This window comes from Armigeres subalbatus, chromosome 1 (genome assembly GCF_024139115.2).
Source record: "Armigeres subalbatus isolate Guangzhou_Male chromosome 1, GZ_Asu_2, whole genome shotgun sequence".
Classification (NCBI taxonomy): Eukaryota; Metazoa; Arthropoda; class Insecta; order Diptera; family Culicidae; genus Armigeres; species Armigeres subalbatus.
The window spans coordinates 195,659,673-195,679,619 of NC_085139.1; the positions used below are offsets into that span (position 1 = coordinate 195,659,673).

The 19,947-nt window shown below is 39.4% G+C and overlaps 1 protein-coding gene across 1 annotated transcript in view; it reads left to right on the forward strand.

Moving 5' to 3' along the window:
• The window catches only part of LOC134206868 (uncharacterized), a 53,197-nt gene that overhangs the window by 23,525 nt on the left and 9,725 nt on the right, over window positions 1-19,947 (forward strand). Inside the window, exons 5-7 of the mRNA XM_062682606.1 lie at window positions 1,285-1,732; window positions 1,902-2,044; window positions 2,375-2,576. Of these exons, the coding sequence (XP_062538590.1) occupies window positions 1,285-1,732; window positions 1,902-2,044; window positions 2,375-2,576 (793 nt within the window). The remainder of the gene's footprint in view (window positions 1-1,284; window positions 1,733-1,901; window positions 2,045-2,374; window positions 2,577-19,947) is intronic.

The following is a 19,947-nucleotide window of genomic DNA, read 5'->3' on the forward strand; positions in this document are numbered from 1 at the left end:
CTGGTGGTCTTCTAATCCCCTATCCCATTTTATTACACCCCTAGAGTCTTATGAAATAAGACATTCCACTAAAAAGCTCAAAATAATTTTCTTAACAAAAATGTCATGTCAATAATGCTACAAATGTCATCAAGATAGTCGCATAGGCATATCATGTTTCAAGGGGCACCAGAAACCACGTGGTCACTAGAAATACTAGAATAACAGACAAACAGACGTAACAGCTTGAACATTTTTATGAAAAATCCATCGTCCAACTCCTCCACCACCATCTTGCGAGCATGTTACACGAAACAATGTTCGTAAGACATTGTCACCAGAAGGCGCTGGAGTGAAATGTCAAACTCTAAGGATTACGACACTAGCGCCTCTAGTTGTGAAACGCGCAATCAATAAAATTCAAATGGATCGTTGAAGTCATGGTCGATGGTAATTTCTCTAGTGTTACGTCTGTTTGTCTGTGCTAGAATGGTTATAGTTGGTTATAGGGTTGCTAGTGGTCACATATTGGAAAAAAGATCACGATAAAACATTGAATAAAATAAAAAGCGACCGCAATCTACACTCAGGTCGTTTTTTTACGCGGATTGTCCACAAAATTTCTGTTTATGCGTTTTGTTAGTTCAGGTCGATTTTTAATCAATTTGTTTTTTACACGGTTTTTAAAATTAAAAAAAAACAAAAAACATACTTGAGTTTATTTATTCACATTTAATTTTCACATTTAAATCTCCGTTGACGTATACGTTTGGAATTGGCTGGAATTGAAAATTCCAATGTTTCAATATTTTCAACGCCTTGTGAAAAGGCCTTTCATTGCTTTCATCGTAGTAACCAATATTTTGTTTATTTATTGAAAACAAGAAAACCTGTTTTTTTGCTTCTTTTCTGTCATCACTCAATAATAATAAATATTCCATAGATAGAAATACCTAGTTAGAAAGGTTCTGCCGGCTATAACAAATTAGCTTAATTACTATTGTGTTTCCGAAAATGTCACGCTCTCGAAGAAGTACCATAAGAACCCGGCAAAGTGTAAATAGAAATTGTGAACCTCAAGCAAATGAATTTGACGATTCTAACGAATGGGCGCCTCCTCCAGCCGTTGCCAAAAATCTGGCGCATTTGAGTGATTCCCCTATGGTACAAGCTAAGGATTCACCGGGAAAAAAATCCGAAGCAACATCCGGGTTCCAGTCCTTTATTGGAGATTTTCTTGCTGGGGCTAATGGAAAACATGTCGATCACAGCGCTCGCTTATCGACAACCAAGTTTCAATTCAAGACATCTTCGGCCGCACCGGATCACACATCCCCACTTGGCAAACGACCGCTGAATGACAGCACCGATGTTGGGGAGCACGAGCTGCTGGTGGAGGAAGACGAAGAAGGCGTACCTCTGCCTCCTCCCCAGCGTACGGAGGATGACCGGAGGACATCAATTATCGCCGATTTCGATCTTTCCAAATCGACGTTCCAAACCCAGAACAATCCCATTCCATCGCCATCGCCTCGGGCCCCTAAAGTTTCACGCATATCATCACCAAACCCTCCACCTGTGGAGACCATCCATTTGGTCGATTCCGAGGAATTGCCAGCGCCTGTCGCAATGGAAGACTTCCGCTTCGATGAGACCCAAATGGGTCCCTTGGCTGGGACGAAGAAGTCTTTCACTCAAGACATTGTTACCGGATTTCTCAATACTCAATCGGATTTTTTCGAAACCCAAATGGGTAAAACCGTCGATCACGACTGCCTATTTCCTCCGGTTAGAGAACCGGTCAAGGTGAAGAAGTTCAACTCGGTCGGAACGATGACCGATCCCGTATCGGCGGAGTATCGGCAGTTGTTAACCGATAAAATCGTTCGCCAGCGAGAATCACTCCGCGCCATGGTGAACAGTCTCAATCGGGCCAATACTGCTATTGTTAGGTTTATGGGCCAGATTGATAAAGTTTGCAGTCGAAAATCCAATTCATCGTCATCAAGGCATGGCCACTAATTCGTTTATTTCTGTTTTCTTTTTCTTCCAGATCCTGATTTCGGTAAGTACTGACGATTAAGTTACATCTTCGGCAATTGCTTACACCAGTGGTGCTTAATTCTGAATGCCTTGATAACATTTTTTATTAGAACCGTCTGTATCACACAAATTTGGAAACATGGAAACATTTGCGATAAATTCAGTTGCAAATTTAAGGGATAAAACGTTTGTTCTACATCCCAACTGTAGCTTGGTATACCTTTAATTGCCAGAATGGTCACCACTGGTTTATTTCACAAATTAAATGTATTCTCGCTTAACTGTTCCCTCTTCGAAACTATTCAAGTTTTTATCAACCTTATTAATAATTATATTCATTGTCTGTGAATAGATGTTAAAACTTTACATCACACTGCAACGCGAATTGGTAGAACAGAATCGAAAATATGTTACGATGGATCGACTAACTCAAATTACGAACTCTGACAGGGTGCCCAGCGTCAGGCGTTTTCGTCAGTTGCTAACGTTGAAAAAGTGGGGCTTCATCGAAATAAAAGCTGATGAGACGTCTGGCATTCAGCGGATCTTGTTAGGTAAGTGTGATGAATAGCTTTTGCTTCTTTGTTGACTCTTCTTTAATTAAACCATTGACCAACCATGAGAGATGTATAGGAGATTCATAATCATAATATTGTAAATTGAACTTTGTTTTTAACTTAATTTTTTTTAAATTATCGTTTATTTTAACGATACTATTATACGATTTTCTTATTTATATGTTATAGTTTTGAATTTATTCTAGAGTAATGTCAAAATAAATATATTGCTAGCCACAAGATGTTTCATTGGGAAAAACAAATATTTGAGAAGAAAAATAAAGTACATCGTTGATCGAGAAGAACTTCTGTGAGCGGCTTTGCTGTCATCTTACAGGACGTCTTGAGAGTTCTTGATGCCCGTTCGATGCTTGATGTTGATGGAGTCGATACAGGCTAGTTCATGTAGCTCGCCAAGTGCATGGGGACAGCGATGAGTGAAGCGTGCCGTAACCTACGACTAGGAGCGATGAGTTGGGTCTCCGAGAGAAGATCCGAGCAATCTATGTATCCTTTGAGGATGTCGTGGACCAATAATCTTTTTAGTTTCAACCGTCTTCTTGACAAAAGTTCAAGATCAGGATAGCAGGATAGTCTGATAAATTTGCAGGGTTATTTCACGGTAAGTGACGAAGTGAAAAACAGATGAATGATTTTTGAATACGTTCAATGCGAATGACTTGCGAAGTGTGGTAAGGATCCCAAACAGGGGCAGCATACTCAAGAATGCTACGCACGAGGGCGCAGTACAGTGACTTCAATGCATATATGTCTGTAAACTGCGATGCATTACGACGAATGAATCCGAGAACTGCCCAAGCTTTAGCAGTAATTATACAAATATGCTCATTGAAACGCAGTCTAGAATCCATTACGACTCCCAAGTCTCGGATTGAAGCGACACGGTCCAGTTCCATTCCATCGATGGTATAGGCGAAGGTAGTTGAAGATAGGCATCGGCAGAAAGTGATCACCTTGCACTTCTTGATGTTAACGCACATCCCATTTTCATCGCACCAACGGAGAAGTTCATCAATGTCCGTCTGCAGAGCAACGCAGTCTAGTAATGATTTGATCAATCTGAAGATTTTGAGATCGTCGTCAAACAGTAGTTTTGCAGATGAGATTCGAAGGCTTAGGTCGTTTATGTAGAGAACGAAAATTAAAGGCCCTAGCACACTGCCTTGCGGAACACCCGAAGGAATGTTGAAGGCCTCGGGTCGGGAAGAGTTTGTTTAAACGTAAGCTTTTCTGCCAGTCAAATAGGATAAAATCAAGTCCGCTACCAAGTCTGGAAAGCCCATGTGTCGCAACTTATTGACGGCATGATGATGTGGTATGCAGTCGAACGCTTTCGAAAAGTCGAAGTAAATCGAATCCACCTGATTTCGCCGTTCGATTTCCCGGAACAGCACGCGTGTAGAAAACCGCACCGCTGCGTAGAAAAAGTTAAAATGCATTATCAGAACCAGTACTCCCCGCTTGGAGCCTTTTCGCCTGGAGTCGTTTGGGGGAAATTCAGCGTAGTTACCCCAAGTCACCGATGCGTAGATTAGCAAAGATCAAAGGCTTGCTTTCGTCGCCCCATGGAGTTGGCTTGCTATTGGTCTTGATTGATCTGCGGGAAAGATATCTAGCGACACGCCTCCTACTCACCAAATTCTTAAAAAGTTTTTCAGCAAACTACTTTACTGTAGAAAATCAGCAATTATGAAGTTTACTGAAAATCAGCATACTTTACTGAACGATCAGTTTTTTCTATCGACTGACAATTTACTGTCAAACTTCAGAAAAAAGTAACCATTTTTAATTATGACTTCTATCATGTTGTGTGATGTGGGAAATTCTTTTTCAATCCAACACGAACCCTCATTCCTGTAAGTAATTAACCAGTTATCTGTACCGCATACTTCATATTGATGAAAAACCAAGTGGAGAAAAGTCTATCACGTGACTTAATATTATATTATATAAGGTACACTGGGGGAAGTGGAAAAGGAAAAATCGATAGTGCATGTTTGAATTAGTGTAATACCAGTTTAAATGATCTAAATGGGTTCAATGCGGTTCAATCAAAATGGGCTATCAAAAACAGTCAATTTTGCACCAACTGTGCGGTAATTTTCACCATTCTGGTCGCTTGAGATTTGTGGAAAGATATTTAAAAATAAGGAGTTGTTTTTCCACTTAACCCAGTGGGATGAGGTAAGTGGAAAACCCATTTTACCTTGATCTTGATGAGTAGTTACATATAACTAAAATCAATACAATTATTGCTCTGAGTATCTTTTGTGGAATGATTTCATTACCTTAACTGAATAGATACTCAAGGAATTCTCGTAATAGCTAGGGAGGGCTGGTTTTGCCTTCTCGAACACTAAGTGAACGTAAAATCTATATGTTCGCCCCAAAGATGAACTTTTTATAGGAAAAATGGGACTTACAGGCAGGCTTGACAAAACTCCTCACCCTCGCTAGAGTCAAATAAAATCATCATCAGCAAAATGCTGCCTTCGCATCCTCACAATTGAGCGGAAGCGTAAAAAAGCAGAGGTACAAAAACGCAGAGTGAGGAAAAGCAAAATAAAAACACATGTGAGTGAGGCGTCGGGCGAAAGAGCATTCATTGAGCCTCCGGAGCGACGCTTTGTATGTGAAAAAATCTTGGAGGTTGTTTTGAGTGTGAGTGTAAGTGAGTGACGCACCACAAAAAAAAAGATGAACAGATAGACTCGCTCTTGTTTTGCGACGCACAAGCTCAGGTTTAATGATGCACAATGTTGTGAGTTTTGATGCTTATTTCTGCTCCTCAAAAAAACTCTTGCTCTTGCTCATTTTCTACTCGGCGAGGAGTTTTTGGCAAGCCTGCTTACAGGGTTATAAACTAATCAACTTAGTTTAACGAATTGAGATGATGTCTGTATGTGCGTATTTGTATGTATGTGTGTGCGCAAAGCACGTTCAAAATTATCAGCTATTCTTAAGCACTTGTCCTGAACCAATTTGTTCGCAAAAAAATTGCATTCAACGGCGATACTTGTTATGAATAAAAATTAATGTGAATTATAGAAGATATTTACCTATCAGTGCTATTTTTAACTTTTTTATACATTTTTTTTTTCATATGTGAAACATGTGAAAGGAATCAATACCGATAGGTGGATCAATCAGGCATTTTCTCATTTATATTAGTCCAATCACCACTGGAATCACAATGATAACAAAGAAGGAACATATTAAGATTCACAGCTATCGAAATTAACCCTGGAGGGAAGAAAAAATTTGCGTTATTAGAGCATTATCCACTTCCCCCGCAGTGTTTGATACCAGGGGTAAAGGTAAAATCTTTGAATTATTTGCTTTCATGGTACAAACTACTACAAATTGAATGGGATTAGTTTAATTGTATTGTAATAGTAACCTGTGATATAAATTCACTTGAAAAAGAACAATTGGTGCAAATAAGAATTGATTTTATGAATGCAAAAATCAACTTTTCGCGAAACCTTAAATTACAGTTCAAGCGTTAACCGTGTTAGTGTATGTATTATACAAATTTCAACATAGTATTAGTGTGAGCATCAAAGTATATTCTAGCATAATGTTATGATGTGGTAAAAACTGTAAAGTATGTGCAATTACAATTTTTCGAGTCGATTTTTACACTTACCCCCTTTTTCCACTTCCCCCAGTGTACCTTATATTATTTATTAATATTTTTCAGTCGGCGAGTCAGCGCAAACAATCTGGGAAATCGTTGGGGCAATCTTGGTCATTCCTATCCACAACATGAATGTTCACTGCATTCATTTTAAATTATGGATAATGTTTAATATATTTCTTGGGTACTTATTCAAAATGACGTATGTGGTTTTGTAAACAAAAATTCAAACGTCGATTTGTCCAATCTGATGGCACTCCCACGCAAACCAACACCACCAACAGGTAGCCGAAGGCTTCCCCTACCTGTCTGTGGTGATGGTTTGCGTGGGAGTGCAATCAGATTGGATCAATCGACGTTTAAATCTTTGTTTACAAAATCACATACGTCCTTTTGAATAAGTACCCGAGATTTAGGTAAATCAGGTGAATAAATAAAATAATAAACCTTAAAACCATATTATTATTTCTTCATTAATTGATTGGTAGTTTAAAACTGATTATATCAGCAGTTGGGTATATTTTGCTGAATTATTTCATCAAGCTGCTGTCAAATTCCATAGTGGCCCAATCTACTGAAATTTCAGCGAACTATTTGGATTTGCTAATGATTCAGCAAATAGCTGTCAAATGGAATGACTTTCACTTCGCTGAAATTTTCAGTAACTTTTTTTTTTGCTGAAATGATTGCTGATCATTCCTCGGATCATTCAGTTCGGCAAAATTATGCTGAATTTCGGCGAAAAAAATTTGGTGTGTAATGAATAATATAGACTGGGCTTTCCCAGCATTCGCCTTAATGTACCACTCACGTTTACATTTATCATAGTTGATTTGTTCTGCTTGTAGTTGAGTGTAGGGATCCTATATTAAGAGATGTGCGAATACTTTTCCAGACGATTTAGCAACGCTGTTACTTTCGTAAACAAACGCTGCCAGCACTTGCCGCCACAAAAAATGTTGGAGCTCGAACATGACTCTGCGTATAACGGCATTTTCAGAATTCGTTATCTAACGTCCAACAGTGCATTATCACAAAAATAAAAGTGCAATACAAATGAACAAATAACCATGCATAAATAGACTACTTCAACTTGCCAATGGAAAACAAATTGTTTATTCGACAAAACTTTCCGTAAAATCTTTTTTCTTATAATCGCAATACCTTTCAATCCGCAACAATAACAATGTTCATTTGGCTCAGATTCTGACAGCTCTCAATGCTCGATTGGCTCAAGATGGCCGCTTTCGCATATCTCTGAATGTAGGATCCCTAGTTGAGTGACGATAATATACACTCTAAATAAACATCACGTCATATTCACGTGAAAAATCACGTAACTGAACTGTCTTGAACAAACGACGATTGTTACGTGACGTTAGTAATGTTCACCTGAAATTCACGTAACTTTTACTAAAAATCTTGGTGAATATGTTTGTATGTACTCGTAAACAACTTAAGTGAGATTGTGTTAGTGTGATTGCAGCTTCGGCATTTGCGGAAAACCAGCATTGTAAACAATCTTCACGTCAGATTTACCTGAAAACAAACGTGGTTATCATCCACCATACTTTTCACGTGGAAGTGACTTGACAATCACGTAAGAATGAATGATACATAACCTAATCATTATTAGGCTTCGTAGAGGTAAGGGATATTTTAGGTGCAACTAGGCGAGAATTTTCAGAACCTACAGTTCCCTCCTTGGGAAAAATATCAACGGAAGTCGCATGAAATTTAGAAAATTCGTAGAAAAGTGATTTGGAAGAAGTTTAAGCTACATGAAGTCTAGAACTACAGTTTTTCGGTAGCGTTAGCATAAAAATAATATTTCAAATTTCAACGTCCAAGGATGGACTACTTTTGGATTGGTTCAACATCGGAAATAGCAGCATTTTTTTAGAAAGAATCTAGTTTCAACATTTCTGTCCAAATCTGATAAATTTCATTCGACATTCGTTGATTTGTTCTCCAACAGTGTTTTAGCGATAACTCCGAAGCGCAATTGCCGAATGACAGCATTCCTCGTCTAATATTGAAGGCATCATTTTGCATCAAATGCATTTCAACGCATCAAGCGCATCAGCAACGCGAAGAGGTTTCCTATTTACGGCTGCTGGCAGTTACTAACTCAATTTGCATTCATTTAAAACAAAACAATTTTGTAATATATTTCAAAGCATACCTGATATCATGTAGCTTTCACTAAAAGTTCACGTAACCAGTACGTAGCAATCACGTAAGGTTCACCTGATCAAACACGTAACTACTTTCAAAACTTCACGTCATTAGTACTGGAAATTCCAGTCAGATTCACCTGATGGATCACGTAACTCACCGAAGCTAAGTTTTTTTTAGGTTACATGCCATTCAGGTCACTCTTACGTGAAAAGTGTGGTGGATGAGAACCACATTTGTTTTCAAGTAAACATGACGTGAAGATTTTTCAGAGTGTATGATGGTCGATGTGTTTGTACGCATTCTCTGCGAATAACACTAAGTACCCTACATCGTACAAAGATGCGTACACTCAAAATAATCTTCACGTCATATTTACCTGAAAATAAATGTTATTCTCATCCACCATACTTTTCACGTAAGATTGACCTGAATGATACGTAACCTCAAATTTTTTTAGCTCTGACGAGTTACGTGAAAAGTCAGGTGAATCTGACTGGATTTTCCCGTACCAATGGCGTGAAAGTTTGAAATAGTTATGTGAGCGATTAGGTGAAGCTGACGTGATTTCTACGTACAGATTACGTGAACTTTTAGTAAAAACTACATGATTACCGGTAAGTTTTACCTGGTATTCCAGTATGTCTAAAAAGCATTTTAAGTAAATTGTACTAGATTTTAAAATAAATAAAACATAAATCACTAACTGCCCACTAATTGGGGGAGTCATTTGCGTAATTTCGATGCACTTTATTAAGAGCCTTGCACATAGCATACGTTTGCGTTTGACAATTTTCCCATGAGAAATTTGTCAAACGCAATCGTATCCTATATGCGGAGCTCTTTAATTCAAAGGATGAATCGATCACTACAAAATAAAAATTTAGTTTTGTATGTGAGCTGTCACATTAAATTGGATGCATAAAAAACGTGAAAACTCCTTTCCCAATTAGAGGGCAATATTGAATATTGGAAATTTCAACGGACATACATTATGTTTTCTATTTATTATACACGTTTTAAAAATTGTCATTATAATTATTCTTAACTCTAAACATATATGAATTATCAATACGATGCAGTGATATGGGCTGGCTGTCGAAAACATCAATACCAATTAGCTCGACTAACTTGACCCTATTTATGGCTGGATATGCTAAGAAATGTTCGTTGTATTGCCCTACGCGCCACATTTGTGCTATCAAATACAATGAACCCTCGTGTAACATGATTTCAACAATCTCATACAGATGTATTGCATCATTTTTAAACATAGTAACGAAATTTCCTTTTCGATAATTAGTTCCTTTGTAATTCGCGTAACTTGAAAGCATAACTTCATAATCTATTCGTATACTTAGTGGCTGAACTAGCTCACAGAAATATTCACGTAATCGAATATCACTTGCCTGAAATCCATTATTGGGTTCATTTTCAAGAAATGTGCCATTAATTGCATTGTAAGTGAATTGCAATGACGCTTTGACGCACAATGTGTAGCAAACATTTTTGCGTGAAGGCATTATATGTGCATGTTGTTTAAACCCGCGATGCTTGGCCTCATTTCTAAAGCACATCATTTTATACACAGGACCTGAATTTTCAATAACGGTGGGATAGTGAACCAAAAAATGATGTTTGGGTTTCAAGTCATCATTGAACAACTCAATGTATAATTTATGGTGCTTTTCTATGAGATGTCTGAGTCGTGAAAGATCATTCGAGGAAAAGGAAGATTTTAGACATAGTTCAACTAATCGAATCATTATAGTGCAAAACTTCCAAACTAAATCATCGCTGGGAACAAACTTGGCTACGATTAATGAAAAGTAATGCGTAAAATTGAGCATTTCACTTGACGTCATTTTGAGAATTACAGATTTCTGTTTTACGCGACTATTGAAATAATCTGATATATCAGCCATTCGTCTAAGCTCGTCGTTCATGCTTGTTTTGCTAATTTCTCTAAGAGCTTCGTTCAACTGATTCAAAGTAAAATATTTGTTGGCATAAATACAATGATTCAAAATGTTTGTGAACCCGTACTTGCATACACCCGAGCTAAAAAGGTCATGCATCGGGTCGACACTTATGTTCTTTGTGACATGGAACGACGGTAAAGAATTAAACACTGAATTTCCGACAACTCCTGTTTCGCTTAGTGAATTTGTTTGAACATCATATTCATAGTCTGATTTCCGTCTAAGACAATCAGTATGCTCAATAGTGTCTTTTTTCAAAAGTTCCTTGGGCCTTCTACAAATTCTACAATAAAATGTGGCATTGAACCCACTTGCGAATGATAGCATAGTATGCATGCCCAAATCGTCTCCTGTCAGTAGACTTAAAACGAATCTAACAGTCTTGTTTTCACCATCGATACAGAATTCAACACCGGTTTCTTCTAGATCTCTGAATACGTCAATTAGTGGAGAAATTAGCTTATTAATATCTTGATTTTTTATGTCTTGCTTTTTTAACATCCCAGCCACAAATATGTTTTTCAGTTTGGAGGAAAATTCATTTGGCAATGTTAAAAGATTGTAATAAATTCCACAAACGCTATGCCTATTGCTATGCGATCCCTGAGCATCGTTAATCTCAAATTCGTCAGCATATAGTGCAATTGGAACAATTATGTCACTTTCATATTTTGCCTTCACTTGTTCCCAGTTTTTCGCATTAACATAGTTTTTCAAGAGTGTGCTTGATTCCATTTTCTCTGCATTTGTTAATACTAGCTTCAGAGCGTCATTATTTTCAAGAAAACATTTTAGTTGATATCTTATTGGCATGATAACAAGAAAGTTTTTTTTTTCTCTTCATTTGTGTCACTGTAGTTCATCTGTTCTGAGCTAACTCTATTGTTATTTTCTATAGTAACTATCTGAGGCATTTCAAGTTTGTTATTTTTCTTTAAATATTCAAATAATTTATAATCAGTATCAATAGGATCAAACATATTTTTATCTTATCTAAGTATTTTTTAAAATTAAACTCATCTTGTGGGTTTTGGTGAACAACATTCAGAGCTTCCAAATCGTGAGCTATACCATGTAACAGTTGAGTTACGTCTTGTTGAATACTATGTACATCTTTACGATTCACGTTACTTTTCATATGTAGCCCAAGTGTGAATTGTACAGCAGATGACAACATGGTATCATTTTGAGTTATTAGTAGATTGCTACATTCAGCCTGATGGTTTTCCTCGTCTATTATAACTTTTTTTTTTGAGTGGTGATACATCGACGAGTACGACCGGATCAACATCTCTTTTCCTATCTCTGACTGGCGGAGTTGGTGATACTGACGGTAGATTTAACTGATTTTTTGCTCCATGTCCTTTGATATGTTTTTTGAATGAATGGTAGTTTGTAAATATCTGTCGGCAGGACAGCACAGTGCAATGGTATCGATACATTACAGGCACTTGGTGGTAGTCTTTCAAATGCTGGAAATATACTTCTGCCTCTTGGAATCTAGAAGTACATGATGTAATCATACAACCAATCATTATTGCTGTTCGGTGTCAGAAGTTGATCGCAGGTAAGTTTTAGTTTGTTGATGCTTGCATATGATTCTCGTTCGGCAATGCCATAGATTTCGCTGCTGATAAAGTGCCAAACCAATTTTGAAATTTTAGAGAAAGGTAGGCCAAACACAGCGGATGCTTTTATTATAACATCGATTGCACGAGCCGCTGTTGGTAATTCGTAGTGGAAATTCTCGAAGTACACAAAAAAACGTCCTCTAATGTCGTTCATCTTTTCCCAGAACTACCAATTTGGGGATCAGAGGCAACTTCCGATTAGTGTAATTTAGATAGGTATCTTGTATCTTGTCAGAAGCATCAATCTCCGATTCAGCAAATATGAGCGTGTCTTCTTGTGAAACACAGATTGTGGGCTTGAAATGTGTTCCGGCCGAAATAGGTGGCAACACAGTACTGAGCCCCAAGAGTAAAGCACAATGCTTTGTATCTGAAAAAGAACGAGCATAACAAATTATATATACAATCAACAATATATGAGAAACATTTTTTTTTTTTTTTTTGCTAATTAACTAATACATGCATTCATCTCTTAGACTAGGTGTTCCGTGTTTTCTTAACACTATCATCCTTATTTGCTATGTTACGCTTTTAGTTATTGTTAATACATTTCAATTGCCTCTAGCAGTTAGAATTTTTTCCTCTGGTTGAATTGAACCATGTAGGAATTACAATGTTTTCTACTTAAACTAAACTTAACCTATTTTATACTAAGGGTACAAGGAGTTAATCGTTGCAATAGAAGATTGCAACGATTTTTGTCTAAAATTGGTAATTATTTTGTTGGACATTTGTTGCAATGTCTCAATATTAGAAATTCTATGAAGTTCATTGGTACTATACCACGGAGGCAACTTCAGAATCATTTTCAAAATTTTATTTTGAATCCTCTGGAGTGCCTTCTTTCTGGTATTGCAGCAACTAGTCCATATTGGCACAGCATACAACATGGCAGGTCTAAAAATTTGTTTGTAAATCAAAAGTTTGTTCTTAAGACAAAGTTTTGATTTTCTGTTTATAAGTGGATATAGGCACTTAATATATTTGTTACATTTGGCTTGAAGGCCTTCAATGTGATTTTTAAAAGTTAATTTTTGATCTAGCAGAAGTCCTAAATATTTAGCTTCGCTAGACCAATTAATTGGAACCCCATTCATAGTAACAATATGTCTGCTAGAAGGTTTCAAATAAGAAGCTCTCGGCTTATGTGGGAAAATTAGAAGCTGAGTTTTGGAAGCATTCGGGGAAATTTTCCATTTTTGCAAGTAAGTGGAGAAAATATCCAAACTTTTTTGCAATCTACTACAAATGACACGAAGGCTACGCCCTTTGGCTGAGAGACCTGTGTCATCTGCAAACAAAGATTTTTGACACCCTGGTGGTAACTCAGGTAAGTCAGAAGTAAAAATGTTATACAAAATGGGCCCCAGTATGCTGCCTTGGGGAACACCAGCTCTTACAGGTAATCTATCAGATTTAGTATTCTGATAGTTTACCTGCAGTGAGCGATCTGATAAATAATTTTGGATCAGTTTAATGATGTACAGAGGAAAATTAAAATTCATCAATTTTACAATCAAACCTTCATGCCAAACACTGTCAAATGCTTTCTCTATATCAAGAAGAGCAACTCCAGTCGAATATCCTTCAGATTTGTTGAGCCGAATTAAGTTCGTAACTCTTAATAACTGATGAGTGGTTGAATGCCCATGGCGAAAACCAAATTGCTCATCAGCAAAAATAGAATTGTCATTAATATGAACCATCATTCTATTTAAAATAATCTTTTCAAACAGTTTGCTTATTGAAGAAAGCAAACTGATAGGGCGATAACTAGAAGCCTCAGCTGGATTTTTGTCCGGCTTCAAAATTGGAACAACTTTGGCGTTTTCCATTTATCTGGAAAGTATGCCAATTGAAAACATTTGTTAAATAAATTAACCAAAAAGGATAAAGAGCTCTCAGGAAGTTTTTGATAAGTATGTAGAAAATACCATCATCACCCGGGGCTTTCATGTTTTTAAATTTTCTAGTAATAGATCTCACTTCATCCAAATTGGTTCCCAACGAAGGGTCAAAAACATTCTCTTGATTGAGAATGTCTTCGAAGCTCCGTGTAACCTGATCCTCAATTGGACTAGTGAGACCTAGACTAAAATTATGGGCACTCTCGAACTGCTGAGCAAGTTTTGAGCCTTTTCGCCATTTGTTAATAAATTTTATTTCCTCTTTAAGCGCTGGAATTGGCTTTTGAGGTTTTTAAGAATTTTCGTTAATTTCCAAAGGGTTTCGAACTGGGATCCAACTTCGAGACATTATTCTCAAAGTTGGTATTTCTCAGAATAGCGAAACGTTTTTAATTTCATTTGCAAATCTCGCCAAATAACTTTCAACGCGGGATCGCGAGTTCTTTAGTATTGCCTTCTTCTCACATTTTAAGACGGATCAGTAGCTGGAGATCGTCGTCAATAATAATGGAGTTGAATTTAATTTCACATTTCAGGAATTGCAATGCCTCTGGCTTCGACAATTAAATTTGTCAAAGATACGAGAGCATTATCAATATCACTTTTCATATCGAGAGGAATATCAACATCAAAATTCCTATCGATATCCCAATCAGCTCTATGATAATTAAAAGTAGAGCTGATTGGATTATAAATGGCTTCTTGTGAGATTTCAAATGTCACAGGAAGGTGATCAGAGTCAAAGTCAGCATGAGTTACCAATTGGCCACACAGCTGACTTGAATCCGTTAAAACTAAATCAATTGTAGAAGGATTTCGACTGGAAGAAAAACAAGTTGGTCCATTGGGATATTGAATAGTATAATATCCCGCAGAACAATCTTCAAATAAAATTTTACCATTGGAATTGCTTTGAGCATTATTCCATGAACGGTGTTTGGCATTGAAGTCACCAATTACGAAGAATTTTGATTTGTTGCGAGTCAGAATTTGAAGATCAGCTTTCAACAAATTCTTTTGCTGCCCATTGCATTGAAAAGGCAAGTAGGCTGCAATGAAGGAAAATTGTCCAAAATTTGTTTCAACAGAAACTCCCAAGGTTTCAAAAACTTTGGTTTCAAACGAAGAAAATAATTTATGTTTGATACGTCTATAAATGACAATGGCGACCCCACCACAGGCGCTGTCAAGACGATCATTTCTGTAGATAAAATAGTTTGGATCTCTTTTAATGGAGAGTCCTGGTTTTAAATAGGTTTCAGTTATAATGGCAATATGCACATTATGAACTGAAAGGAAGTTGAATAATTCATCTTCCTTACCCTTTAGAGAGCGGGCATTCCAATTTAGAACTTTCACACAATTATTTGGATCCATTGAAACGGAGTCCGATAACAATTTTTGTGTGTACTTTATACCAACCTGAACAGCTTCAGGAATGGTATTTGCTTTGAACATTGCATCAATCATGTGATGCAATTGTTCAGTTAAAAATCAAAATCGGAAGCAGTCATGCTACCTGAATCGGCAACATGACCGTTATTTTCCGTTGGGACATGGGTATAAACCTCATTTTGAGAAGAGAAATTTGGTCTACCAGCAGCGATGTTTGCATACGTAGGTACATTCGAAAAATTGGAATTTACTGAAGTGCTTGCTACCCGTTGACGAGCGGCAAAATTTGTTTGTGAATTGTGGTGGGTATGAATTGCTCGACCGGTAACCGGTTTCGAAATTTGAGCGTTTGAAAATTTCTACCCGTCGAATCTGGGATCCGATTGGAATTTCCCGTCATCAATTTTGCACGGAATTCAAAACTTTTTGCGTAAAGGGCATTCCCAGAAATTGGATTTATGATTGCCCCACAGTTTGCGCACTTAAATTTATTGGAATCTTCTCTCACAGGACATGCGTCCTTGGCGTGAGAGGTTCCACCACAAATCATGCATTTAGCATCCATGTGACAATGTTTGGTTCCATGACCCCACTTTTGGCACTTACGGCACTGGGTAGGGTTTTGGAAATTTCCCCAGGCCTGCGGAAATGTTCCCATGTAACACGGACATGAGACATAATACAGGCCTTTTCCAAACTTTTCATATTATTTAGTTCACTTTTGTTAAAATGAACTAAATAAAATTCTTGAAATGCCCCTCTGGGAAGTACCAGAATGGGATTTCTTTTCATCTTAATTACTTGAACCGGCGAAAATCCACGCAATTGAGAAACCTCAACTTTCATCTCATCCACCGATTTGCCATCACTGGGCCGACCTTCAAAGACGACCTTGAACAAACGCTCAGTCTTGTCGTCCTATGTGAAGAATTTATGGCGCTTCTCAGTTAAATAGTGAAGAAGACGTTTGCGATCGTCAAAGGATCCCGGCAAAACGCGGCAGTCACCCTTCCTAGCAATCTGAAATGAAACCTTGATCCCCTGAAGGTTACTCAAAATCTCATTCCGGAAGCCAGAAAACTCGGCAACAGATACCACAATTGGCGGAATCCTTTGCTTTTTCGCATGATCGAATCACCTGGGCTAGAGGTAGATTCGATTTGCTCAATTTCATAATTTTCATTAATCAAATCGAACTGATTGCTCAGTTCGATTGGAGAAGAATTATTTCCGATATTAGAGTTAGAAGGAATATCTGAATTCTCCAGCTTCCTTCTATTTTTTCCGCGCTTGGGCAGGACGGTCTTGAAACCTTGTTTCTTTGAAGGAAGTGGAGAATTCAGAGACTCCCCCTCCTCTTGTTTTTGTTAATACTCATTGCTGAGCGTGGAGACGTGACCTTCTAAGAGGTTTTTTCCCAGAACGGTGTCCCTGCAGGATTACCACCGCTTGTCAAAATTTTACTTCCGCAAACGGGTCCAACGTAAAACGAAGGCACGGGTCCTTGCAAAGATCGTAACAGGATCAGTGGGTACAAATAGCGCTAAGAAGCACCGTTGAAATTAAAATAGCTTCGGGTAGTATTAAAAACTTCCTTCCGCAAAGAGAGAAAGAACCGCACAGCACGAAAGCACGATGCGGTCTGATATATGAGAAACATTATTTACCTTCGGGTGTGTCGTTGTTGGTAAGCAATTTGAGAATTTGCTCCTTAGATGAATCAAGAGCTTTCCTCGCAATGAACGCTGTGACACCTGGTTGCAACGCTTCAAGTTTCAGGATTTCATTCGATCCTCCACCGAATAGATGCTTGTAGTCAGTATCGATCTGTATTTAAATACAAGTAAATAAAAATATATGTGTTGGTTTTATTCGGATTCCCAATTCCGTTCAGCAAACGCAGATATTGTGTGGTACGTTAGCTTAAAGCTAAATTTGATTTTATTTGGTTTAATTCAGTTAATTATTCATCAAAACTTACAATTTTGGTTGACCGATAACAAAGGAGGTGTGGGTCGCAGATTCTCAAGCAGTTACAACAATGTGCCTACAGAATAGCATATTCGATTATATATATATCTTCACGATACTTAAATTTAGGCTTATTACATACCAAAGATCAATCCGTACTATTAGCAATTAGGCAATAGCTTTAATATTTCAATTAATAGTTTATATTTACTTTAGGATTAAGTTTTAGACAATAGAATTAGTAACTTCGACATGGGTGGTTTTCTATTCCATTCTCTTTTGTTTAGTCTTGTACACTACGTAGATGTATGGTGTTCTCTGGCGACGTACATCAATTTTCTTCTCTTTGCGCACTGTCATCGGGAAGCATAGCGCTGTGCCGGCCTGGGTTACCGAAACGAGGGGTCTTGTCGGCACATACCCCCGCCCGTAAACCTTGGTGAGGATCAGGAACATCCGAAACTCCAGGGAAAGGTTTACGTTCCTCCACGACATCTAGAACAGCTAGCTTCGCGGCTGCTCTTCGGATAACGCCTGTCGATGTTCGGACCAAAGCTTGCCGTACTCTACCATCTCGTCCGGGGTAGACCTCTTCGACTCGGCCCCGAATCCACTGGTTCTTTGCCTTCCCATCCACCACTAAGACCAGGTCTCCTACCGCAATATCTTTGACGTCCTGGAGCCACTTACATCTGCGCGTGATGACCGGCAGGTATTCTTTCAGCCACCGATTCCTGAACTCGCCGGTGATGTACCTGGCTAGCTTCCAGCTGCTACGAAGAGTCGAACAAACGTCCAAGTTCTCCGTAGCCAGAAATTTCATTCCAGAGGAATTGCCCAACAAAAAGTGGTTGGGCGTCAGGGCCTCTTGATCTGCAGACTCAAGCGGAACGTAGGTCAGAGGTCTAGAATTGATCATTGCCTCCGCCTCGAGCAGAATCGTTTCCAACGTTTCGTCGTTCGGTCTGCGTGGTCCATCTATTATTGCCCCGATCGCCACCTTAACTGAACGCACAAGTCTCTCCCACGCTCCACCCATGTGCGGAGTAGCGGGTGGGATGAACTTCCAGGTTGTCTGCGCTGTGGTGAACTTCTCGGTCAGGGCTTTCTTCGTTTCTTCGGTAAGCTTGTTCAACTCGTTGCTTGAAACATGTGGCATTGTCTGTCCAGAATTCTCTTGGAAGTCCGCGGCGGGAAACGAAGCGTTGAACAGCCATGATACATGACTCCGTGCTCAAGGAGTGTACCAGCTCCAGATGGATTGCTCTGGTAGTCAGGCAGGTGAATAGGGCCACCCACCGCTTGACGTTGCTTCGGCCTATCTTGACGAGCACTGGGCCGAAATAGTCCAACCCGGTGAACGTGAACGGTTGATTGAACGCTGCCAGACGCATTTCGGGAAGCGGAGCCATCGCGGGTGGTTTTGGAGCCGACTTTGCGATGCGGCACACTACGCAGTTACCAGCTACCTTATCCACCAATCTTCTTAGCATCGGGATATCGAAGCGCTGGCGGATCTCATTAACAACCGTCTCTCGGTTGACGGAAATGGCGGTGGAACCAGTCAACGATGAAGAAAGTGATCGCATGCTGCTTGGGGAGAATTACAGGAAACTTCGCTTCCATCGCTACGTAGGGGGCAGCTTCGATTCGACCACGACTCCGCAGAATTCCTCTCTCGTCAATGAAAGGCCATTTCGAGTAGATATTGCTGGACTTCTTCACCACGACGTGACGGCGATCCGGCGGACCTTGAGATGTAGCGAGAACGGCGACTTCATCAGGGTAGGCCTCGACTTGGGCTAGCTTCCACAGCATTTCTTCTGCTCGCCGTAGTTTGTCACTGTTGAGAACGCCAAGCTCCAACGCAAGTCCTTGCTTCTTTCTGCGAATGTTGTCGACGAAACGCAGCACGTAGGCTGTTGCACGGTGTAATTTGGTCCAACTGCTAAACCGAGCTAAATCCACAATCGGATCGAAATGTGCAGACAGAAAGTGTGCAGGTCGTAGCTCTTCGTCAGTTGAAGTGATCGTTCGTTGTTGCGGCCAGTCCTCTTCAGGGTCTTTAAGGAAGGTTGGCCCCTGGAACCAAGGGCTGTCCATGGTTAACTGCGGACTAGATCCCCACTTGGTAGCTAGATCGGCGACGTTGAGCTTCGTAGGCGCCCACCTCCACTCACGTTGCTCTGTGGAAGTCAGGATTTCACCGACGCGGACGGCGACAAACTTGTGAAAGCGCCTGTAATCATGGGAGCGAATCCACGCAAGTACCGTACCCGAATCACTCCAGCAGAAGCGACGGCTGATCGTGAAACTGTGCTGGTTCTGGATGGTCTCTAACAGTCGAACGCCGAGGACGGCTGCTTTCAGCTCGAGTCTAGGGATAGAGAGCGTTTTTAGCGGAGCTACTTTGGTCTTGGCGCCGACGAGCGCCACTTGTATACCACTGTCTGTCTCCTGGCGAAAGTGCACTGCGCAGGCGAATGCTGACTCGCTGGCGTCGACGAATAGATGTACTTGAAGACCGTCGAGACTTGCAGGGAAGGGCGAGCGGAAATAGCACCGAGGAATTCGAAGCTCACTCAGTCGTCCGAAGAGATTTGACCACTGCTGCCACCGCTCATATATGTCCTCCGGTATCTG